Genomic DNA, 26,241 nt, shown 5'->3' with positions numbered 1-26,241 from the left:
GTTTTGAATGTGAATTTTGTGTCTGAACATAGTTAGAATGCTAAGACGAGACATATTACTTCTCATTACCGCGTTGAAACAATTCATTCTCATAGGAATTTTCTTTCACCACTCGTCTTAAAAGCTAATAATTGAAATAAAATAGATTTCCTGTCTTCCAATAAAGTGACATATAATTGTTAAGATTGTTACCACAGATTGTTACCGATTCAATTTTGATTAATTAATATTCCAAAATTAGAACATTCTATTGCTAAATAATTAGACAAACAATGCAAGATCGAACAATAGAACTTGGAACGTTTATATACGTCCGTTACCATTCAGAATTCACTGAAAGCCGACTTGCAACTACAAACAACGTTTCATCGTTGTAAACCAACATATCAGTTTACTAACCGTTATATACGGACATGCTATCGGAGGGAGAATTCAATAGCATCTGTATTTCAATAGAAAATGAATAGAATGTTATAACAGCATGAATTTAGTCTATTTCTACGTAAGATGAATGTGTATGTACATATTACATTCGATACTATTCATATCAAATAATCTTAGAGTATATTTTGTTCTATGAGTGCAGATTATTAATATTTGTATGAATTTGCTTCGTTATTAATAAAAGCTTCATTTTGAAGTATTTAATATTTCTATAACCCATCCAATTTATGACCAAGCCAACCATTTCTTAATTTATATTAAGTATTTATTAGAGAGCGGCAACAGAAATACATCATCTCTGAAAATTTCAACTGTGTAACTATCATGCTTCACGAGATACTGCATGCTGACAGACGGACGGACAGATAGACAGACAGCGAAGATTCAGTAACAGGATCTCGTCTTAACCTTTTCGTTGCCGGCCTGTGGATATTCAAATTGAATTTACAGCGGTGGGAAGATAGAAAGACATTTAGCACGATGTAGATTAGGGTGAACATTATTTGGACTAAGTGATTATTTGGATGAAGTGAAGATTGCATTAACAAGGATCTTTTAGAGAGAGGAGTAATAGTAGTGCTCTTGTTCATATACTGTGGCAGTATGTCTAATTTCATTCTGTACCTTACAAAATGAATATCGGTGAGCGTCCAAGATTGACTGCACATCAATTTATCTTAGCGTACAGTGTATAGCGTATTTATGGACATGTGTTTTATATAGGTGATAAGATTATTAGAACAAGAAAGTAGAATCCCAACATCATATGTATTGGGCTAGATGGCATTTATATAAACACTACCTGGTGTCTGGCACTTCGTTCGCGTGGACTTTGTGGTACTTTGTATACTAGCTGTGCCCCGCAGTTTCTCCCGCGTGGCTCCGCTTCATTAGCGCGTTCAAACAAACAAACAAACTCTTCAGGCTACAGTTTTATAATATTAATGAAGATGTTACGCTTAAAAGTCACTAATTGAGCTAAAATATAGCTTTCCACGCGTAGTTGTCACATTAAAAGAGCTACTACGTGAAATTCGCGATATGGCTCTAATGAAAACGCTCACAACGTGTTGTGGTCATGAAGAAATACCACTACAAGTTCTGAAAATTAATTGGTTAACCAGAATGTGGAACGCCGGCCGGTCACTCCCATTCGCATGAATATTGAAACTCAGAAGTGTAGGATGACACTTGCAAATGTTTTTCACTACATGACGGCAAACCTTCGTACATTGTACGAATATTTGCATGTTAGTGTGTGACCGGGTTACACGACGGCAACGACGGACAGACTTTTAATACTTGAAACAATCAACCACGTTGTACTGCATGCTATGTATACTAAAAACTATATTATACGTACCTACTATATCTATATCTTGTTTATATGTATAGGGTAGTCATGGGTAAGTACTATGCTGTCGCTACTTCTTATACTCATATTATATTACCTGTTATAAATATGTTATTTGTAAAAAAAAATTAACACGCCATTTAAAATGGCAGAATAAGTGAGAAAAAATATTGTATACATATATCCTTTAAATATTTTGTATTTGATTTGATTTAATAGTGAAATAAATAAAAGCCAAGAAGCTGATAGTTTTAATTTTCACATAAAGATGTTCAGCAGACTGCAATTAATGGTTTGGAGACATTTATTTAGACTCGAGTCTCGTATCCGTTTTTACTATTTTTTTATTTTTTATTAAGGCTCATTAGCAGCTGTACATCGATGAAATTACATAAAAAATACTCAAAAAATATAGAGCATGATGGACAACCAATAAAAAATGAGCACTGCATGCACTTTAAAAATACGTTACAACACATTCAATACTAAAATAATCAGTTAATCAGTTAATAAATCATAAATAAGTAAAAACTAAATTCATATTATCCTCAATCTTAATTCATAAAAAATAATAATTTAATTATAATTTAACGAAGTAAAAAGCGAAACATATAATAAATCTGTAGAAGGGTCAATTCTGTACATTGAAAATATTGAAAAAACTAGCTGTGCCCGCGACTTCGTCCGCGTGGAATAGCGACTGCATAGTAGTTACTACTTTACATACAATTATTTAATAAACACGTACTACCATAAACAATTCATAGAATTGTTAATAGAATTTATTACTAATCTAAGCTAAAAAACTTACGTACTTTCCGGAAATCCGGGGCATTTTCCGGGGATATCCGGAAAATGCCTGTAAAATATCTGGAAAATCCCCCGGAAAATGTGTGAAAATGTCCGGGAAATACCCGGAAAATATCCGGAAAATGCGTGAAAATGTTCGGGAAAAGCGTGGAAAATGCCTGAAAAATCTCCGGAAAATGCCAGGGAAATGTCAGGAAAATGCCTGGGAAATGCCTGGAAAATATCTGTAAAATATCCGGAAAATGCGTGAAATGGTCCGGAAAAGGCGTGGAAAATGCCTGGAAAATCCCCGGAAAATGCGTGAGGAATTGCCCGGAAAATGCCCGGAAAATATCCGGAAAATGCGTGAAAATGTCCGGAAAAAGCGTGGAAAATGCCACTTCAAATTTGCGAAGTAATGAAAGCAGACAACCAAAAAAAGAAAAAGAAAGCTAAAATCTTTCATATTAAATGTATATGGGATATTCATATTTCATATTATGTATATATACTTAATGTATGGGAGGGTTTAAAGATATTTTTTTTGATATTTCTCGATTTATTTAAAAAAAATTATTACGGCCATTATTAGGTTAAGTACTTTCGATATCAGTTTAAAGTTTTTTGTTATCTGTAATACTTACAAAAAAAAAATCGCCTGTGCACACTGAACGATTACACCTTGTACATGAATGCCTTAGCAAATGTTCGCCGTGATTATTTAAATGATCATAATTTTTTTTATTAATGAACCAATTGACATGAATTAAACACTAAATGACAAAAAAAATTAACTACAGTTTTGGGTTCGGGATCAATTTAATAATTACACCTGCTAATATTTTTTTACATATTTTCATTGCATAAAATAGTAACATAATTTCCTTTATGTATTGTTCTATTAACACATAGATAATATCTTCCCAAGGTACTAAATTTTAATAAAAAAGTTGTTTTTGTTATTTATATCTAAAAAAGAGTATTTATATTAGACAGAAATAAACATAAAATTTTTATAAGTTTTAGGGAAGCTGAATGTAATGCAAATGGGCAAATATAAAAGTAAAAATAAGTATTTAAAATAAATAAATGAAACAACTACCAATTACAAATAAACTTCTTTTTCGTTTCCTAATTTTATTAAAAAGCTACTAACAAATAAAATTCTATTAGTCTTGTAAAAGTTATACATAAAAATAAAATTTCATCATTTTCTTATTTTGTCGTAACTTCAATTCTAATTAAAAACATGAGTCTAACTATATAATTAATTAATAAAGTAATAATTAATTAATTATAAAAGCTACAACTTACCTTTTGTGGGAACGCAAGAAGAATTTTTTAAAATGTCACAATTAACTGTTAATAGTGTCTTGTTTGACATCAAATAATAAACATCTACCCTCACTTGTAAAATTTTATTTAGTATATATTCACATAAAATATAAGCACCTGAAGTGGACTCTGGGAAGACATGGGTTAAAAAGTTAAGGGGGGTTTGGCGGTCAGCGAAAATTCAGCTATTCGGGCCTGAGGTAAGCGGTGAGGGGGTCCGCGTTTAGTATGGAATCAACGTGCTCGAAACTAAAAATCGTAAGCGCCATTCACATTTTTATCAAAAAGTGAATGAAAATATTTAGTATTTTCTAAATCTAAAACAGTCACGAAATCGAGAAGGTAAATGCCTATGTACTTGTGATTTTATACGAATTATTATCGTAAAATACGGTTGTAATGAGCATTTATATGATATTTTAGAGGTAACTTCAGGATTTTTTTTTATCGAGCAAAAGTTTTCCAATCGTGTTTTGGAAACAGTCATCCCATCACACATACGTTCTGTAATACATATTAGAAATTTCAGTGCGATAAAACCTCAATATTTTCAATTATAGCTCATAGAAAACAGTCCATTTTTCCGTGTTCACCTACTAAGGGCCCTTAAATAAATAAGTACAATTAAAAACCCCACCAATATCATATTAATTCATTTTTAATTATAAATTTGCAAGAAGCGTTAAACATGTAAATTGATTTGATTTTAATGAAGTCTCATAGATGGCGCTGTTTCAAATTTGTCTTTATACTACTAAGATTCATTAAACTGTTTCTCTGCCAAAATTACGTAAATGACGTAGTTTTTATAGTTTAAAGCTAGATAATAGCGTGGCTTACCCAAAAACAACATTTAAACATGAGTCTTTAGATTGTACGCTGTGTAATACACGGAATACGTTAGAAAAATAAAGGTTCACAGCTCCTCCCCCGGAGGTGATAGCATGATAATGTGTATATAAAAGCCTCACCCGACCTGTTAGTAATATTCATGCAAAATTTGAAGTCAATCTATGCGGTACTTTTCGAGATTAGCTCGGACAAATATACAGACAAACAGACAAACAGACAAACAGACAAACCGACAAACAGACAAACAGACAAAAATTCTAAAAACTATGTTTTTGGCTTCTATATCGATTATAGATCATGGATTATGTATTCTTTTAAAAAAATATTCAATGTACAGTTTTGACTTTCCTGCGATTTTATTATATGTATAGATAAATAGCAGGGGGTGTTACTGGATCGATACCAAACCCAAATATGTGATTAAAAAAAATTTTGTCTGTCTGTCTGTCTGTATGTGAAGACATCACGTGAAAACTGACGGTTCGGTTTCGATGAAATTTTGTATAATTATACCTTATTATCCTGGGCGTAAAATAGGATACTTTTTATCCTGGAAAAGTACGTAGAAAAAAAATTAAATTAATACTTTCAGTTTTATCCATAGACGTTGTTCTGTAGAACCGCGAACACACGTTGCGTATTATTATAGGCCTAGCCGTATTTGGGTCCAATAGATATTAATTATAAGATGCCATTGTAAGAGTTACTCAAAATGGAGAAATAAACCATCCACGCGAAGACCGACATCCGCGCGGACGGAGTCGCGGGCGGAAGCTAGTATATCATAAAACAGTCAAGTAAATTCATTTAAAACACAGAATTAATTCTTTTTTTTTTAAACTTAGATAAACGATAACGGTACTAAATAAAATGTAGATGTCAGAGTCCCATTGTTATAGAAACCAATAAAATTTGCAATCGAACTATATTCAATCTTATTTGCAAAATATAATTCCTAACATTTCTTATTTTTATCTAAACGTACGAACCGACAATCTTGTTATAAAGTGATTCCACTCATAAATTTATCTGAAGCATAGGAGTATAAAATTTCCGAGATATACAATAGTTTATCTACAAAATAATATGATATTCCAGGAACTCTATTCACGTTTGCGCTGAATCGATCGGAAACGGAAATAGAGCTATCTCTCTTACATTTATGAAAAATCTACTATTAGAATATATGTTCGAACGGGCATTCAATGAAACGGCTTGATTTGTGCTTTAGAAATTTATTTTATTTCCTGCTCCATACATAGCATGCTCGACGCTCGTATAGGTACGTCGCGCAACGAGAGGTGTTTCGTAGCAAGCTTTTACGTTTTCAAATATTTTTTCGTAATGATACTCACAGATGTTTATTATATAACTAGCTTCAAATATATAACATAGTCATAACAATATTCTTAACCCTCTATCTATCTATTCTACTAAAGATAGTTAATGGTGTGGTAATGGCGAGCTATTCGTTATACATTTTAGACGTTTCGGAAACAAATGAATCTATTGAATTTTAGATAGTTCTAATAGCTTCTAAGAACAATATAGGAAGGAGTTTAATATTTACCAAAGTATTACCAACTTCTACCTAAGTAGACTTGCCTGCAGTCTACTTGGAAGTTGTCGATTGAATGGAATAGCTAGTTTTGCATGTACACATGATAACAACTACTAATATAATAATATCGAAACCGAAAATGCTATTTTGCTATGTGCTATTTAAAATTTATAAATATATAACTTATCTTTATGGGGTTCAAAAATGAATAAAGTACAATTTAAAATATGCGCTTCTGCCTTCAAAGCTAGACAAAATGAAAGACTTCTTTTCAATTTATAGACCCTATATATATTATCCATAAAACCATTGAATAAAAAAAGCTTATGATACACATTAATTTGGACAAAATGTTGGCAGAACTGTTCTTTTTAAATCTTAAAATAAAAAGTGGGAGGTCTTTTCCTCAAAGATACGCTCACGTCTATTTTCTTTCAGGTATTGATCATAAAGAAATTATTTATAGAAAAAGAAATACTGGATAATAAAAAGTAAATTCTCGGGGCATAGTAGGAACATAATATATTTCTTATTCGTTTCAGTTTATAAAATATATTGTAAATGGGTGTAACAGGAGGAAAAAGACGACAGCCAAATCTCGAAATATATAAATTTTTACATACAGAAGGCATCTGTTTTGTCCTGATCAAGTGCAAATGCTCGCATAGGCCATAGAGTGATAGTTTCTTCAAATACGTTTATTCTTATTTTGAAAAGTCGCTCCAGCCGCATTTCTTCTTAATGATCCCGTGTTGTGGGTCTAGAATCTGTCTGTAAAAATTACACTTTGACGGAAGAGTTCATTACGCTTCAGCACGAATTGAGCCAGTCTCGTATCGGGGAAGAACCACACACCCACGGAAGATAGCAGCAAGCGAATGTTACTGTGCTTCATACGATAATCGGATGATTCACCCTTCCAGTATTCCTTTGTTCTCGACGACAATCCTCTCCTTATCTTTTACTCTTTGAATGCATTTGTAGAAATCCTTCCTCTTCAAATGTGTGGTGGTCGTTTTCCATCGCAACCAGCTCAGTCACTTTATGTAACCTTTACGTTAAGTTAAGTGTTCCAAACATATGCAAAATTGTAAATGTAATTACATATATAAATATGGATTTTAGTATCTAAAATAAAGATCTAACTATTTATTTATTTATTTATTAACTTTATTTTTATTTGTTCTTTTCCACATGCGTCTGTCCCTGCAAAGAGAACAAAGTTATCTATTAAAAAATTTTTTTTCGGTGTAGGTAGTAAAAGTTGAAAAAAAAAGCTCTTCATATTTGTGGACTCTAAGAGCTAGCGCGCAAGAGCAACTTTGTCTCCGCAACTATTTTGTCTCTCCCATCAACTCTATGGGGAGTTGCGTTGCTACATGCGCGCACTTTCTTACTAGCCCATAGAGTTGATGGGAGAGACAAAATAGTTGCGGAGACAAAAGTTGCTCTTGCGCGCTAGCTCTAATAAAGAAATACTATGAATTACTTCCTAGTTTCAAAGCTCAATATCTTGTTTTTAATAAAAATAACTCAGTCTAAATAAATTACTTCTAAGTAAGAAATATTTTTCTCATTTCATTTTCTAGAAAATTCTCATATAAGCGTAAAGCGGCCATGCAATATAACAACGAGGGTTATAATTAATTAATTACCTCGCTATCCGTAATGCAATATTATCTTCTTATGTCAGCTTAACACGTATAGTGTAATAATTTAATTTCATTGTATTGTAGAGTTATTATAAATTATATCATATTAATAACTAGTGGTCCACCCCGGCTTCACCCGTAGTACATATTTCACAGTAAAAGGCAGCCTATGTTTGTCCTTTCTTGGGTATCAAAGTAATAGAGATATCCGATTATAACAATCATCTCTACATTATCCACGAATTCAACGTTTTTTTATCGTTACAATCACTTGCGATAAATCCATACTAATCCATACTAATATTATAAATGCGAAAGTAACTCTGTCTGTCTGTCTGTTACTCAATCTCGCCTTAACTACTGAACCAATTTGCATGAAATTTGGTATAGAGATATTTTGATACCCGAGAAAGGACATAGGGTAGGTTTTATCCCGGAAATCCTACGGGAACGGGTTTTTCTTTGAAAACGCGGGCGAAGCCGCGGGTGGAAAGCTAGTCATTGATAATACATATTAATTGGTCCATAAGTATTCGGGTAGCAATTAATCATAACTAGAAACTATTTATTCTGAGATATTAGGCATGTTTTAAATGTTTCTTGTGAATTTACAAGATAGTGGACGTAATACCTAATCTTAGCAGGTACACCACCCTTAATTTGTAGCTTTGTGTTAATATGCAGGTGCAAATATAATTAAAACGCCTTAATTTGATTCTGTTTAATTAATTTACCGTGGCTCCAATGTTCATAATTGAGATATAACTGTTTTTATTCATTCGTTTCAGAAGTGATAAATTCATAAGGATTTTCTTATGAACGCTTCAAGTGATAAAATGCTAGTAGTTTTTGATTTCTTATTAATATTTTTATAATTTTAACGTCTAAATACAGTTTTTAGTGTTGCAAAAAATCAGAGAACTCTAGTGGTAAAAATTATTTTTTACCTTGCTCAATGTTCATCGGTAAGTTCACTAAAAATAAATGATGTAATAGAATAAATGAAAATTTGTAAAGAAAATATATTTTACCTTTATGCAAAGATGCTTCGGTGCAACAATATAATAATTAAAAGGTGCCTTTGATGTAGTTTTTCATTGGCAATTCAACGAAATTTCATATTCTAACGTAATAGAAAACTGCAAGCTGAGGGAACTGGGAATCATTTGAAATTTTATATAAAACAGAACATTTTCCATTTAGTTTGCTTTGATGGCTTAAGCGGAAATAAGAAGAACTTGCAAGGATGAAAATATGAAACTTAAAATAATATTTCCTTGAAGCAAAATATATCTAATATTTAAATTTAAAATTCACTATAACACAAGCTTTTTGATGGAAACCTTTTAACAAGATAAGGTAACATCATATATTCTTCTTACGTTTTCCCTGTGTAAGCGTAGCTCTTTGTAAAGCTGATATCCGAGTAATCCAGGGCCCATGGCTAACAACTAGACTGTGAAAATTATTACTCGGTGAAAATATGATAATGATATAAATTTTCCCATGTTGAAAAGGATAAAACATTTTATTTTGATTTTATACATGTCTTCTTTACGATCTGAATCTGGTTTTGGGACTTGTAATTATTGTGTAAGACTTAATTTACATAATGCAATTTGTTATCATATTATTGTTGTATTACATGAGGTATTGGAAGAATGCGTATTATAAATTCAGATTACAAAACTAGTATTTCGCCCGCGACTTCGCCTGTGTAGTTACAGGAAATTCTCAGTGAAATGAGATGAACGCAGCACACAGTACTTTAATCACTCTCTTGCTCCCTAACAATTACCAGACACAAAAACATATAATCATAAATTCTCTCTGTTACGACGTGAAAGAAAGACAAACAAGTAGTCTTCGCATTTATAATATTAGTTGGATGAAACTGATCTAATACCTAATATGACGCAAGTCTCGATCTTTTAGTGGACATAGAGTATGATAAACTTATTATTTGCGTTTGTATTTACTTTTCTGGGATAAAAAGCAGAACGCTGGGAGCTACTTAAACAAACAATAAGGCAAAATAAATTATCACATTTTTCATTCGTTATGGAGCTGGTAATACTGCTATTGATTTTTAATATTTTCAATGTACTCGCCTACAGATATTTTATATGTAGGCAGACATCATTATTCTATTAATAGCGTAACAGGATGCAGCCCACGAGCCATTTATCACGGCTTCGTTAAAATTAAAAGGTGACCTATATAAGTGAGAATGGTACTCAGTAAAAAGGAACCTTTGTAATTGTGAAAGAATTTTTCAAATCCATCAAAGAGTTTTTGTGATCAATCGTAACAAGCAAACCGATAACAATCAAATATCTCATCTTTACAAAATTATATTTAGATAATAACCCGCTTTGAGATAATATGAATTTCATCCAATTAAATTATCGTGTTCCTGTCAATAGCGCCCATTTACCAAAGTATCAACTTGCAAATTTGCAATACCAAGAAAACAATTTTCGTATACAAAATATATTCGAGGGAGCAATTATTATAATTCAATCTATATACAATTTAATTAATAATAGAATTAATCATCTCGTATTTCCTCATGCAATTTTCTAGACAACTTAAATATAGGCATTAACTTTATTAGTGCATCGAGAAGGAGGTTTCAATTTTCCGCCAGTTGGTACACGCTCTCGTTACCTAATTTATTAGAGCAGTAATCGAATTACGTTCAAGTCAGTTCGTTTATGTCATGATCTATAGATAACCTACTAACAGGGTACTGATTGAGAGGAATATATACAAATAAATCAAATTGGGGTATCAGTTTGTAATTTTGAAAGAACCACCTTTTACTAATGGCATATACCAAAAGAATAATTTTTAAAATGTTCGTCCGTCTATCTATCTCTCTGTTTTTCCCCGTCTAATTTGCGAGCAAGAATAAAGAAGTGCAAAATTTCTCTCATACATTACATCTTTACAAATAAACAACGAAAAATATGTAAGGTTACAGAATATAGTATACTACAGGTATGAAGCATCGCTGAATCAATCATCAACAGGTGTTTATTGTGTAGCGTAGCACACAGCTATCTCTCTGAATACCATTCTATTCATTCAGATAATAGCAATAATAAACACTCATTTTATCATACTTTCATATTAAACCACAACCGTAAATCAATTGATACTTGAAAAGCAAATTGTGACATCCTTGAGGCAGTGGTTATATAAAAGAGCGGGTCGATTTTATTGAGGCGGTTTTTAACTGAACAAACAAACTGTCTTTTAAGTTTTAAGTATAAATAACTCAACTTCTATGTAGCTTATTTATAGTGGAGGTCATCTAATATCAAGGCACGAAACATAGAGCAAAATTCGCAACTTTGCCGTAGCATCGTAGAGCATCGTAGTCTGGGAGCGTAGCACTTTCGTAGGCAGATCGTAGCTTCCTCTTTGTGAACGTATCTTAAATGTTTTAGTACTGTTTCAGATTAGAATAATAAATTATTTGTTATTTCAATGGCATTTCGTTGACGAGTGATGATTAAATAATATGTATTTTGTTCAAGCCTTAATAATAACCGCGATGAAACAAAGAAAAAGTATGTTAAAGTATCCGATACATCACGTCGCAAATCGTATTTTGTTGGCAATTTTATGAGAGTTGCTTAAAAGTTTTTGTAATTATACCGCTTAGTTGTTATAATAATAACTGACTATAAATAGACGATTTACTTTATCCTCTTTAAGCATTCGTTATTTACATATATATCTTGTAAAATATATTCTATTCAAGTTATATTCTAACCCTTGCAATTATAATTTAGATATTAACCTTCATTTTAAACTCCAACAAAAGAACAAAAGTAACGGATGAAATTATGTAATTATAGTGAATTACCTAGCATTCCGGTCTTAAGGGTCTTAAGTGATTTGACATTTAGAAAATAAGAAATAGGTTGCTAGCGAACATGTTTAAATGAGGATAAATTACGGGCAATCACTGATCTACAATTGTAAGAGCAATTCCCTATCAATCGGAACAGCGGCTATTTCCGTATTGTGCTCAGTACCCACTCGTTTGCTGTAAGATTATCCCTGAACAGATTTGATTGCACGCTAGTGCAGTTACACGTTTGAATTATATCTGTGTGGTGGGGCGCATGCGCGGACCCAGTCAGACCCTCGAAGCTCGACCGCCCGACGAGCACACCGCACACCGCACACCGCTCGAGCTCGAAGCACACAGTCGCATGACGCATTCTCTACTGGCGAGGCAAGCGTCACTTAACAGTTAACACTCGCGAGTCGCGCCGTCCGCGTCGTCGATCATATTGTTCCGCGCAATTTAAACTTAAAGAGAGCTTGCGTTTCCTTTGCTTTTATAAATAAACATTGAAAAATCAACGATTATTTAATTATAGAAATTAAAGTAATTTTCTTCTTCTTCATTAAAGTACTTACATTTTTCATGATGGATTTAAGGTGAGTTATATTAGTTTAAATCACTACATAGTATAAAACAAAGTCGATTTCTCTGTCCCTATTTCCTTATGGCCCTTTGTATGCTTAAATCTTTAAAACTACGCAACGGATTTTGATGCGGTTTTTTTTAATAGATAGAGTGATTCAAGAGGAAGGTTTTAGTATATTATAATTTATTAGATTTTAGACAAAGCGGGCGAAGCCGCGGCGGGTAAGCTAGTTAATTATACGATAAAAAAGGGCTGTTTAGTATCTGTCTAATTCTCAACAATCACTAAAATGTGCAATAATATGGAAATCGATGTAGGAAGTTTTAATTAGCAGTCGTAAACGTTTTAATTTTAAATCAAAGGAATCGATTTAATTAGTACCTGCCGCCCGATACACCGCTGTCTTTTGATATATTGCAATATTTTCTTAAGATTGCGTTATATATTTAATACCAATTTTGGAAAAATATATGCTTTGTTACATATTGAATAACGCCAAAAATAGTTAACTTCCAAGGCAATGTTCAATTACATACAGTGTTAAAGTTTATCAAATTGTAATAATTATTTTACATACAGTTTATCTTTACGTACCTGCAATGAGCGACCCAACTAATAACAAAAGAACACTCAATTCCAGATAATATTTTATCTATTCGGTGCATAGCGTGTTCTGTTTAACTGTTCTGTTAACTTGAATTCATCACAAGAACTGACGGAGACATTTTCTTAAAATGAACGATGCATTTTAATTTCCTATAAAAATTACTGCTGATCATCATATCACAGAGGCGGATACGGAAAGACTATGATGAATGTTTCTAGAATTTCAGGTTGTTATAATATGATCTTTTCCATAAAACAATGTCGCATGAAAAATACAATGAATTATAAAAATGAACAACCATTTAAGGCTTCTTTGGACTCGTCCAACTTTTCAGGTTGTTTGTTTTTACTTTATATTACTTCTTCAAGTGTTTAGATTTTATTGTGTAGTTTTACAATACTACACAAAAAAATTTAGGCACTCTAAATTTAGACATTTAATGTATCTAACTACCTTCTAACCATTGATGCCTTATAGCAAAATAACAATGTCACCTACGTGTAGTTTTACCCATTTATGAGAAAAGTTATATTTAAAAGCGATGCAGTTGACGCCGGAAATATGTTCCATATTCCTCTGAAGCTCTTTATTCTTCTGTTTCAATTATATTTTATAAACTGTTTTGTTTTATAACACGCTCCTGCGAAATGGTGAGAGTCCGGAATGGTTTATTTCAAAGGCAAAGTGACTGGCTTGTCTATTATCCTATTTGATGTTCCAGTGGCGGCCATTTTTAACTATTTTTCTTTTGTTTCAGACACAATGTCGTCGATTAAACTACCGTCGCTCATAGTCAAATGACAATAACTAGAATAAAGGTAAGATTTTTGAGGAAACTTTTAAAAATATCTTTTACTGCTTTGTTGTCTAAATTGAGAAAAGATTTCGAAATTCTGTTTTTTTTTTAAAGTACGTCACTTACGATACGATAATCTTATATTTTTCTATCTTATATTTTAATAGCTATTTAACGAACGGTATACCTATTTTTAATAAATGCGGGTCGGTTTATATTTTCATATCATCAAAACTATAAAAAAAATCATAAGCACACTTTCGCTTTAAAATATTTTTAATTTAATAAATTCTGATTAAATGAGTTCATGTGTAGCTAAGTGCTTGCATAATGTCAACGAAGTGGTAAATATGTGACGCTCTCGCTCTTCTGTAACTTGCCCACTGGATTTCGGCACTAACTTTAAACGTTGGCATAATTGTAACATAAATTGGCTCTCACAGGTAGTTTAGACTGGGTGTGAAATAGGGGCACCGTTTATATTATCATATTAAATTCCTGCATGTTTCTATTTTGATACTATAACGGATTCATGTATCGGCCCGAGCAGTGAGAGAATTCTATTCATAGAATTTAAATTAACCTATTTGCAACTCGTAAGTTCAACATTGGCTATAGCATGGTGTAGGTACGTATGTTAGTATTATGCTGCTTCTTTAATCAACCTCTACATTGCAATTGATTAGGTCTGATCAATCTTTTGTCTATGCCACTGTTAATTTACCTATGAAACGGGAATCTTAACCGATTGCATGGCCTCAAAGGATTGGTTCGTTTATAAATAGCTCGCAATTAAAAAGTTCTGTTCCACTGAAACTGTTTTGAATTGATCGATACACGACTGTGAGCTTTGGTTTGATTCTTTGTACGAGCCAATTAACTGTGTCCTTGTTTATATTATTTACAAAGCCTTTTTGTCTGGCAGTGCCGGGAGCGCTCATGAGACAGTCGTGTCATCGTCTGCTTGAGCACCAACAGGCAGGGGGGGAGGAACCCCCGCTTTACTCACCAGTAGACCAAATTTCAGGTAATTTATGAATTTCATTAAAAATTTGTAAGCAAGATTCAAAGGTACTTATATAAATATAAAAATAAAAATATTTTTTTAGATAAAACCCTATTCCTTTCCACTAACAGAGAAACTTTGGAGATCTTCTAATAGGCTTGAAAGCACACAATTTTTCTTTAAATGTTACGTAATACTGAATAATGATAAATGTCAAAACACACACTATTCATTTGAATGCAGGGATAAAAATGAATCACTCTTAAAATAAATGAATGAATTATTGTATAACACAATTAACCTTACCTTTTTCCACCATAAATAAATATCTCCAAACACTACTACGCGACGTACGTATTTGGTGATTAATAATACCTCTAATTGTGAGTTCTGATTTTATTCAATATAGGTACATTTTCTGTATAATTCATATAAACAACATTATATATTTTTATTATTGATGTGCATACTCCATATGGTGGTGCATGTAATATTTAATATTTATTTTTTAAATTTTAGTTGCCTTTTAATTTACTTTTGTTTTAACACATTGTGCAATTAATTGTTGGGAACATTGGTAAGAATGGTCATCATGCTTCGCTATGTTGATTTAAAGTTAAGTGCTTACTGCAACTGAATAACAGGTTTATGTTACATTATAGAATACAATGTGTATTTTTTGTTATTAAAGCTTCGAAAGAATCCGTGTTTATTTTGCTCATAATGTACCTATTCAGTATTTAAGCCAGCCTATAGAGGTATCTTGCCTATACCCATGAAGTTATTGGAATTATTTAACTTATTTATGATTGGAATTTAATATCACCAAAATTGTTTGTGTACGTGTTTTTTTTTTAATTTTATTTTCGTCGTGGCCATTGGCGCTAATTGGCAGTACGGTGATTACGTTTGTTCGATTTTATGTTTCGTAGGGACCTTACGATGAAAATGGAAGCGATATGTATATAATTAAAAATAAAAATATATTCTACAGAATTTGAATAATAATATCTTTCTGAGTTCGTATAATATTCATAGATTTTAAAATAAAGTACCTAAGTAACAAATGATGGTTCGTTGAGTGTATCGTATAAGGTATCGTATGATATATATTATTTTGTTATTTTAAACGTCAATTAGGATCTCTTTACTTGATAGAGAATACCCACAATATATACTCTTCGGTACTGTTTTATAAAATAGTCGATACGACTAAATTATTAACCGTATCCATGTCGAGATAAGCGATGTGGCGGGGTAGATTACCATCGGATTGTAATGGCGCATAGGTGGAGCTTTCGACAGCATATAGTAGAATAAACGAGGCTTTTGATACAGTGGTACCGGAACATGTGGGCCGCGAGGCCGGCGGCAAGCTGACACGATATGCGCCGACGGAGGAGGACGAGGCGACACTCAGGGAACTTCTACTTAGGTACGTGTCACCCTAGAGAAATGTCGAAAACATTAGCTTTCCGCCTTTATAACTGGCTTCATTGCATTGTCGATTCATGAAAATCTGTGTGTCGATGTTTCTATACATTTTTCACCTTGGCTTGGCATCCGAAGTATCTTATATTACAGATATTGAACTGATGCAATTCGCGGCGTCTTAACCATCATCCACTTTACCTCTCTTCATGACATCGAACGACAGTTCACCGTACTTTCGTACATTAGATACAATGGCCATGACCTGTCTTGCTTTGACACCGAGTCGAGCACAGCGTTTTCGCTTACACCTTGATCCCCGTTTTATCAGTATTGTTTAATTAATCTTTGAATGTAGGGTCGCTTGCATGTGTGTGATGGTGTTGTGTGTTATATTATCTATAACTATATATATATATATATATATATATATAGTGTACTTAGTTTACGAATACACCTAGATATTATTATTACATTAATACAATTACCTTTAGACTAGGAATATCCTTTGAACGTACTATATCTGCAGAACATTCAACTATTCAGCGTGGTTTCCTTTGACTAATTTACGAACATTGTTATGACTCGATTCATGCAACATACTCTCATAGCTGACATAAATTAAATAAAGGACTAGAGACTAGAGACTCTAGAACCGCACCAGAACTAATTTGTCTTCAAGTGAGTTGCGCGAAAAATGTCTTTATGATACACATACTTTTGAGTAATTTAACGTAGGAGCATATCCATGTTTTTAAATAAACATTAAGAATGAGTTCATTAAAAGTGAAAGGTATGTTGATTGGCCACAGAAGATATTTTTATTTTTTACCAATTTTCAACTATCCTATTGAAAAATTTCAGGAAATAAGCATAGAATGAGCAAACTAATTATATTTATAATTCAAAAATTTATAAACGTGTATCTAAGTGTGAGATATTGTTCAAAATCAATTGAAATATAATAATCATCGTGGTATGTACATAAGTATTAATAGCACAGATGAATTGAGAGAGAGATATTAAGCATGAATTAAGAATTTATATTTCTAAAGCGGCTGTTAAAGTAGGTATACAATTTTTTATATACAAAAAAATACCAGTAGTTGATAAATAAGGGAAAAGCTTTTCACGTGACATCAAAGAAAAAGAGATAAAAAATCAACATTTAGAAAATAATTTATACGCACAAATAGCTTTGACATAGATTTTACCTCTAAAATCCAATTTCGTTTATTATATTCGCAAGTTAAAAAAATATTACTTATCTTGCTTATGATTTCTATCGAAGTACATCTCGTATCCGACGATGCTCTTGTTGGTATTTTATTTCAAATACAAATAGAAAATGTTACTTCCTCGTTTTTAATTTCAACCTGTTACCACCTAGGTGTGTTACTAAGAGTGGTTTATTACAATATCGAATAGCTTGCCTTTAAATAATGTTCCTTTATTTAATAAGGAATAGTAGATAACTTGAGGAAAGTATAAACATTTTTTTTATTAATAAGTACCTATTTTCAACAATTTTTTTCCTGTAGGTATGTTAATTCCTAAACACATTTTGAATTATGAAACTTTCTTATAAAACTCGAGAACTACATATTTAAATTATGCCAATATTAGGATCCTTAAATCCTTATTAACATTATAATAACAATATAAACTTTCACTGGCTTTGTATATTATAACATATTTTATTTTTATTTAATTAGTATTAAATATATATAATTTTAATAGTGTATATTCAATTAACACCTGTCATGACCTTACTTGACTAATTCCAAGTTATAATTACCTAAATGAAAATTGGATAGGGCAAAATTTTCATTCATTATTTTTTTAATTATTATAGGTAAAAAATGTAATTTACATTAAAATATTTTTTTCAAGTGGTTTCTATTCTATACACGCCACGAAGGGCACGTAGTAACGGTAGTAACTATTATCTATAATTTTTGATGTACTTAGGTCACTTTTATGGAAATAATACCTACTATTTAATACGTCGATTAAATACTTTAAACAGATCTCCAAAATTATCTACATTAATAATTTATACATGACGAACAATATAATTTTTGTAGAATTTGAGGTGTAATGTGTAGGTATAATTTATCACAGTACCTATGTCCTGTACAGTTTTTATATAAGCTATTTTGTTCACGACATTCTAATGATCTTAACAAATATCATTATAATTAAATTAATATCATTCAAATTGAAAGGAACTGTATCTTAAAATGATAACAAACATCCCTACACGCATCAAAATGTACAAATTGCTCACGGCGTAAATACGATACTTAGTAATTAGTCAATATTGTTTAGCCTTCAGAGACAGGTGAGCGTGATGAGTATGAATCTGTCCGCAAAGCTGGACGAGCTACAGCGGGGCGACCGGCAACTCGAGACCACGGTCGCACTCTGTGAGATCAGAACGCAACTACAAGAACTCACCAAGAGCGTTGAATCATGTCAAAGCGAAGTGTCTGAGGTAAGGAATGACATAACGATCCACGCATGTAGCTTCTTGTATTACGTTCCAGACACCCGTGTAGTGTCCGTTACCTTATACCTACAAATGTTACGTGAAGTAACCGAGTGACAGTAACACATTGTGGCTTAGAAATAGGTTACGTTATGGACATGCATGTATCTGAATTCTGAAGCGACATAGTGACAATAACACATTGTGGTTTAGAATTAGATTACGTTAGGGACACCCGTGTACCTAGTTAAGTCACATTCCTAGTAACTAATTATTGAGGTTCAAAAATTAGGTTATTTTATAGACTCCAGCCACGTTGTAATTACTGTTTAACCTGTTAACTAAAAAATGGCCGAAAGGCTTTTATTTTTAAATAATCTTTGGTTCGTTGGATTTGTCTCCACTAGGATTAAGATAGTAAAAAAGAACGACTACGATAATATAAATGAATGGAGAATAATAAAAAATCATAAGAAGCGACTGATGTTGAGATACTGATACTGTTACCTACTTAAACAAACTAACGACGAATATTAGTTAATAATAATAAAATACAGATTGAGCGTACTACAAGTGAGTTGTGATTAATCCATTTGAGATATTAAAATACAAACTGTGGGACTAAATTACAAGGTGAGCGGCGAGAAATACAGAGAGGGCAAGTTAAATATTAAGATAGAGAAGACTAAAAAGTTCACTTTAACAAGGTTTCATAAGCTGCTTTGTTAATGACTATTGGTTACTGAATTATTTTTTGCGGTCTTATATTTTTTATTTTAATACGCTTTGTTATAAAAACTACAGAGATTATTTGTTTTAAGATGACTGAAGCGTCTTATTTCATTTCGTTTTTTGTTCATTTGCTTGAAAAATGAATATTGCCTTATTTTTTTGGAATACATTGTTTCGTTTAATTTTCCAAACGTTATTTCATAAGAAAATTTTCAATAAAAGTTTCTTATGAAATAACCAAGTGCTTTTTCTATTCGAAACATGTAATTTAAGATAAAATGCCGCTTAACGAAAAATATGCAGAACGTAACGTTGTCACTCAAACAAATATTAGGTCGCTCAAAATATAACTTAATAAGTATTTTAATGAATGCTTTTTAATCGCTGATCCATTGATTTTCATGTCTTACAGACAGTCGCTTAGTAATGCTATAACCCCAATTAATCATTTTTGTCACCTAAAAAATAACAGTCACTCATTTCAATACTATCCGATATAAATATCAGTTTACAAAAGCTTTATAAGAATGTAAACGGTAAATATATCTTGAAAGAAGAAGGTTGGAAGATACATTTCTGCGAATAAATTATGCAAACTGAAATAACATTTCACTGGAAATACATTTGATAAAACCTACAATACTTCCAACATAAAATGAGAATAGAGCTATTGATCTCTGCAATCTTGGATTAAAGGATTAAAATGCACGAGAAATATCGAGAATAGTGCTCGATATTCCGTCTATTTTCATTTCATAATAGGTTAAGAGGATAAATAAAATATCTTTGTTGCTTTGTAATGAAATATTATGCAAATAGCTGTTCATGTCATAATAATCCTCAATAATTTTTATTTCTTCGAGCTGTTGGTTATAAAAATAATCTACTATTGAATGTTTTTGTTGAGATAATTGTTATTACAATAATTATATTATGAAATGTTAAGGTGAAACGAGACATGGTTGCCATCAAGCAAGAGTTAGACACTGTGCAACAGGTGAAGGAAGAAATAGAAGAGTTGCGCGAATATGTGGACAGGCTTGAAGAACATACACAGAGGCGGAAGCTCAGACTGCTGGAACAAGTACGATATTTCATTTTTTTATCCTTTTTTTTAATATTCGATAACAACAGAGTTGACTTTTTTCCAACTTATACACAGAAGCCCAAAATTTAAATGCAGCTTTTTAAATACAAATTCGATTATATAAATCAATAATATAGATATAATTATTGATATAAATCAATAATAGATTTTATATAAATCGCCAAATCCAACTTATACATATCATTTGTGGTTCATTGTTAACTTTTCAGATTATGTATATGATTTATTGGTTGATGGCTATTTTACATTTTTTTTAGATTAAATACTCAGTACCTATGAGGCTACGATGCTTCACTTTAGCTCCATTATGAACATCGGACTTGGTCCTAATTTTATTTATGAAATAAAGGCAATTGTAGCAAAAGTTTAAATTCCAGAACTGCTAACGTTATTGGTTATCATTTTATTTTCATCCAACTCATATTTGATTTTATGTATATTGTTGATACACAGAAAGGTTTTTAATAAAACTGAATGGTATTAAAAACTAACAACAATACATTTATACATATTGAACGATGAACAAACAATTCTGTTCTGTAGCTTACCAGATTTTTGCATGGATTTATCAACATTTTTATTATTTGACTGACCATTGTATTCTAGCTTTAAAAACCCTTAAATTGTTAAATATACTTAGAACCCAATTCAGAATTAGGTGTAGCAAGTAAATTTCTTAATACGAAATCGTAAATCAGTATGGTATAACTAGTATAATGTTCTAATCATATAAGTTGACTACTTTTAACTACTCTACCTGCTACTACTTCTAATGTATACTGATGTTAGAAATCCATTTTCAAATCATTTAAGAAGCTATCTTCAGCTATTTTTATTGTCTATTTTGAGCGAAATGGCTTTTTTCAACTTGATCGCATCCGCCCTGGAAATCAGGTTGAATGGTAACTTCGTTAGTATCTCGTGAAAGAATATAAAAGTGTTTAGTAATAGGTAGTCATTAACTCAATTAGGCACTAGCTTCAGGTCACTGATTTACTTATAAGGTACCCGTAGCAATGGTGACCTAACTCAATTTAAGGCGTTAAGATACTGTATTCTATATTTTGAATCTAAATACAATTTTACATCTTAACATCGATACAAACACCAATAGTTACAGGTATCTTATATAACTTTATAATAAAAGAAAATACTAAAATTATAACGAGCACTAGTTAAACTTAGTTCCTCTGTTGTACGCTACTTGTTCAACTTGCTCTCAGCGATGTTTTCAACTCTTTGCGTAAGCGAGACTAGCGAGCTATTCTGATCATTTCAGGTTCTGAAGTTCTTTATTTTGTAAGGAATTTTGTTGTCAGATACAAGAGCTTTAGGTACTTTTAACGAGATCCTCCAGACCGAATTGATTTGATAACTACGATGGTACCTGCGAAAAAATACATTCCAACCTAACTAGAAACCAAACCTAATTCAAATGCTAGGACAGTAAGTGAGCAGCGAAGTATCGATGAATAGTTAGTTTTAGTTTATGTTCTTTATTCAGAGTTTATTTTTGTCTTAGCTGTAATTTACTAACAATACTTCTACTTCGGTCTTCCTGTTCATCGAAGCTTCCATCATCAAGTAGGTAATTAATATAAATTTTGTCGCAGGGTCTAACATTCTTCCTGTCCTACGCCATCTTAGCCGCAGTGCTCGGAATGCTGCAATTTGGTTACAACACTGGCGTCATCAACGCTCCTGGCAGAGTGAGAAATTTCTAATATTTATTTTTATTATGTCACTTTTTTCCACAGAATTATTTAATATTTGGTATAGCGGCTACGCGTTGGCGTGGAACGGAAAGGTGCTGGGTTTTGCTATCCAGTGGCGACTGACAAAAATAAATGTTGAGTTTTGGCACGACACAGAAGGCTGACCAGTCCTCCAACAAACCTACTAATCTTTAAAGGAAATCGACCAGTGAAACGTGTATACTGCATGTGACCCCTTCCACACGGGAGGTTACGGGACTTCACTTTGATAATAAGAACACAAAGGATAATATTTAAAATAGTTTGCAACGCCATGGCACAATCTTGACGTTAAATCGATATTTAATAAAGTTCCTTATTACTGATTTCCGGTATTCATTAAAAATTTCATATTTTCATTTTCGAACATGTATACGTTACGGTAATTAATTCCGGTTAAGGTAATTAATTCCGGGAAAAATTTCAAGTTTTAATTAAAAAAACGCTTACACGCACAATGTATGATTATTAAATAAGGTTCTCTGTAAAATGATATTTATAAGATGAAACAATACGTGTATGGTATTTATACTCAACGTACACTCGCTGCATATTCTCGTTAAAATTTTATTAAATGTAATTATCGTAAAACAAAGGCATTCATTTGAGTGAACGATATTTTCATAAACGATACAATAACTTATTGAAAGTTGAAACATAATTGCTACAGAATATTATATTGTTGTACTGATGTTTATTTATAATATGGGTGAATTATAAAAAACTCAAATATTTTTTATTATTTTTAACAATTTTAGCAATATGAAAATATTGCTAAAATTGTTAAATTAACCAAAACCATAGATAGGTACACTGGTTCTGCTTTTTCATACCAAATCGCATTCTGTTTATAACAATTTGGCATCCATCGAGAGCGTGCCTTATTATTTATTAAGAAGTTATTATGTATATTTATAAGTTTAATTTTTTTAGCAAATCTACGTACTTCTGATTGTAGTCTTCTTATAACTCGAATTTACCATATTTTATAAACTAAATTTGACGGTAATTATATGAATAACTTAGAATAGAAGCAAGTTTCAAACAGGTACTCTTATTGTTCGGACGATATCTAGTTATTGAAACGATATAATGTTGTATGATTTTACAAACAGCGGATACTCGAGCAATTTTATTAAAATGAAATTGAATTTCGTAGACAAAATTGCACCGTAATAGGGCACAACTATACTTGAATCAAAATTGTTTGCATATTTTTAGCGACTGACATAGTTATCAAATGTCATGCAAATAAAAGTCATATGACCTAGTTTATAATCACGTACCTACAGAATATCGAGAACTTTATGAAGGACGTGTACAAGGACCGCTATGGCAAGGACATCCACGAAGACGCCGTCAACAGACTGTACTCTATCGCAGTGAGCATTTTTGCAATTGGTGGCATGCTCGGTGGATTTTCAGGTGGAATGATAGCGAACCGTTTCGGAAGGTATAGTTTTATGCTGGTTGAATAAGCTGTGACTGAAATTAATATTTCTCATTGAAATGGACACGAGACTAATACGTTTTTATAAACAGGAAAGGTGGATTGTTGCTCAATAATATTCTGGGTATCAGCGGTGCAAGTCTCATGGGATTCACAAAAATATCACATTGTTATGAAATGCTCTTCTTTGGTAGATTCATCATCGGCGTCAATTGCGGTAATTACTCACATTTTTGTAGTTTTATATACCTACCCATGATATTTCATTCATCCGCTGTTACCTAAATGAACTCGTAATGTTACGTGACACCCTCTATGGAACACATCGCTTCCAATAAATTGATTTGATTTTAAACCACATTCTACTCAAGTTGCAACTTGAACTTTTCAATAATAAGTATTCCTGTCGCTTTAAAAGAACCGTTGCTGATAGTTGGAAATCTTCAACCTTCTTTAATGTTAATTTACTTTAAAAAAATGCAGAATTCGCTACATTTAATTTAAGCCTTCTAACTAAGAGAAAATTCCAGGACTGAATACGTCATTAGTGCCAATGTACATATCTGAAATTGCACCCTTGAATCTTCGTGGTGGACTGGGTACAGTGAACCAGCTAGCGGTCACAGTAGGATTACTCCTATCGCAAGTTCTTGGCATCGAACAAATTCTCGGCACGGATGATGGGTGGCCAATTTTACTCGGTAACTCAATTTTTACGCAAACATTTACATTATTTTTCCTTTACTATTTGGTAGGTTTTGCTTTTATTTTTAATGTTACATATAATTCATAGGTCTTGCTGTGTGTCCTGCAATTCTGCAACTGCTCCTACTACCCGCATGTCCTGAATCACCTCGCTATCTGCTAATAACCCGTCAATGGGAAGAGGAGGCGCGAAGAGCTTTGAGAAGATTACGGGCTAGCAATCAGGTTTGTCAATTTAATTATAATATTTGCTACAATTTTAATTATGTCCAATGCGATTTGAAGGAACAATGATTTCCATTGTTGATATTAGGTAGAAGAAGACATCGAAGAAATGCGAGCAGAAGAAAGAGCCCAGCAAGCCGAGGCATCAATATCAATGAGGGAATTGCTTTGTTCACCAACTCTCCGTGCCCCCTTGCTTATTGGTGTTGTGATGCAACTATCACAACAGCTTAGCGGAATCAATGCGGTATACTTTAAGCTTTAAAATGCTTTAAACTTTTGTGATTCAATATTGTTAAATCATTTATTCAATTTAAGGTATTTTACTATTCAACCTCACTGTTCACCTCATCGGGCCTCACCGAGGAGTCTGCGAAGTTTGCTACCATGGGAATCGGCGCTATTATGGTTGGAATGACTCTCGTATCTTTGCCCCTCATGGACCGCACGGGACGGCGAACCCTTCACCTTTACGGCCTTGGTGGCATGTTCATCTTCTCCATCTTCATCACCATCTCTTTTCTCATAAAGGTGTGTTTAATACATATTTAATTTCCAATTTAAACTAGGGTGCAAACGAACGATAGGTTTTTGGGACGAATATATGAAAGGAATGATATTTATTTTGGGAGTTTATAAAATCCGTGGCCTAATTGCTGTTCATTTGCATTCTAGTTCGCAAAAAGGAGGATTAATTTCCTTTGGATTTAAAATCAAGTATAAAACGATGCGTTCAGATATAACAGAAATGAAATATGACAGAAGGTCAAAAGAAGCTATGAATCTACAAAGAGCAACTATTGAACACAAAGCAGAATTTAGGACATGCCGAGCAATTTCCGTCACATCTGAACCTATACTAATTTAAGTTGTAGTGAAGGTAGCAGATATCTAACATGCGACGTCACCTGACTACACTAGTCAACACTAGTGACATAGGGCGTATTCAGAAAGAAAGCTTGAAACTTATATGCGCTTATCGGTGCTTACCGGCGCTTGTCAGCGCTGGTTACCCGCGCAGGAAAATATATGAACACGCTCCGATAAGCGCTGATAGGCGCCGACAAGTTCCGATAAGCTTCAACAAGCGCTTGTCAGCGCTGGGCGCTGCCATATAAAATTTGTTTTGATCTGCTTCAACCTGCTTCCTTTGTGTAGAACGAACCAGCGTTGACAAGCGCCGACAAGCGCCGATAAGCGCTTATAAGTTTCAAGCTTCCTTTCTGAATACGCCCTTATATCGGATATAAGTACTAAGAAAGGTTACGTCGATTATTTCCGAATAAGCAAAATGAGCCGTCAACTATCGACGAACCACTAGAAACGTATTTCATAGGTTCAATTAAAACTTTATTTGAAGAGTTATGAAAACACTCACTTCTCGGTTTAACTAGAATTTTTGATGGAAAGTTTATTTGCTCGGGTCGAGGTACAATCATAGTAGTTAAGCGACTACGGAAGATATACCTTTTAAAAAAAATAGGTATCCAAAATTTTG

At 32.6% G+C, this 26,241-nt stretch overlaps 1 protein-coding gene across 5 annotated transcripts in view; it reads left to right on the top strand.

The window, feature by feature from the left end:
• LOC123705493 (glucose transporter type 1) overlaps positions 1–26,241 on the top strand; it is a 59,573-nt gene that overhangs the window by 24,602 nt on the left and 8,730 nt on the right. For 4 of the 5 annotated variants that reach the window (XM_045654278.1, XM_045654275.1, XM_045654279.1 and 1 more), the window contains exons 2-13: positions 13,803–13,863; positions 14,767–14,868; positions 16,186–16,282; positions 18,610–18,775; positions 20,448–20,585; positions 22,223–22,318; positions 23,656–23,816; positions 23,906–24,030; positions 24,344–24,514; positions 24,607–24,743; positions 24,832–24,990; positions 25,062–25,274. In XM_045654278.1, coding sequence (XP_045510234.1) covers positions 14,781–14,868; positions 16,186–16,282; positions 18,610–18,775; positions 20,448–20,585; positions 22,223–22,318; positions 23,656–23,816; positions 23,906–24,030; positions 24,344–24,514; positions 24,607–24,743; positions 24,832–24,990; positions 25,062–25,274 — 1,551 coding nt within the window. In that variant the 5' untranslated portion in view covers positions 13,803–13,863; positions 14,767–14,780. Of the gene's footprint in view, positions 1–13,802; positions 13,864–14,766; positions 14,869–16,185; positions 16,283–18,609; positions 18,776–20,447; positions 20,586–22,222; positions 22,319–23,655; positions 23,817–23,905; positions 24,031–24,343; positions 24,515–24,606; positions 24,744–24,831; positions 24,991–25,061; positions 25,275–26,241 lie in introns of those variants that run through there. The other variant, XM_045654280.1, reaches the window with a different exon arrangement.

The sequence above is a fragment of the Colias croceus genome, chromosome Z (genome assembly GCF_905220415.1).
Source record: "Colias croceus chromosome Z, ilColCroc2.1".
Lineage (NCBI taxonomy): Eukaryota > Metazoa > Arthropoda > Insecta > Lepidoptera > Pieridae > Colias > Colias croceus.
This window is presented reverse-complemented; position numbering and strand designations above follow the sequence as displayed.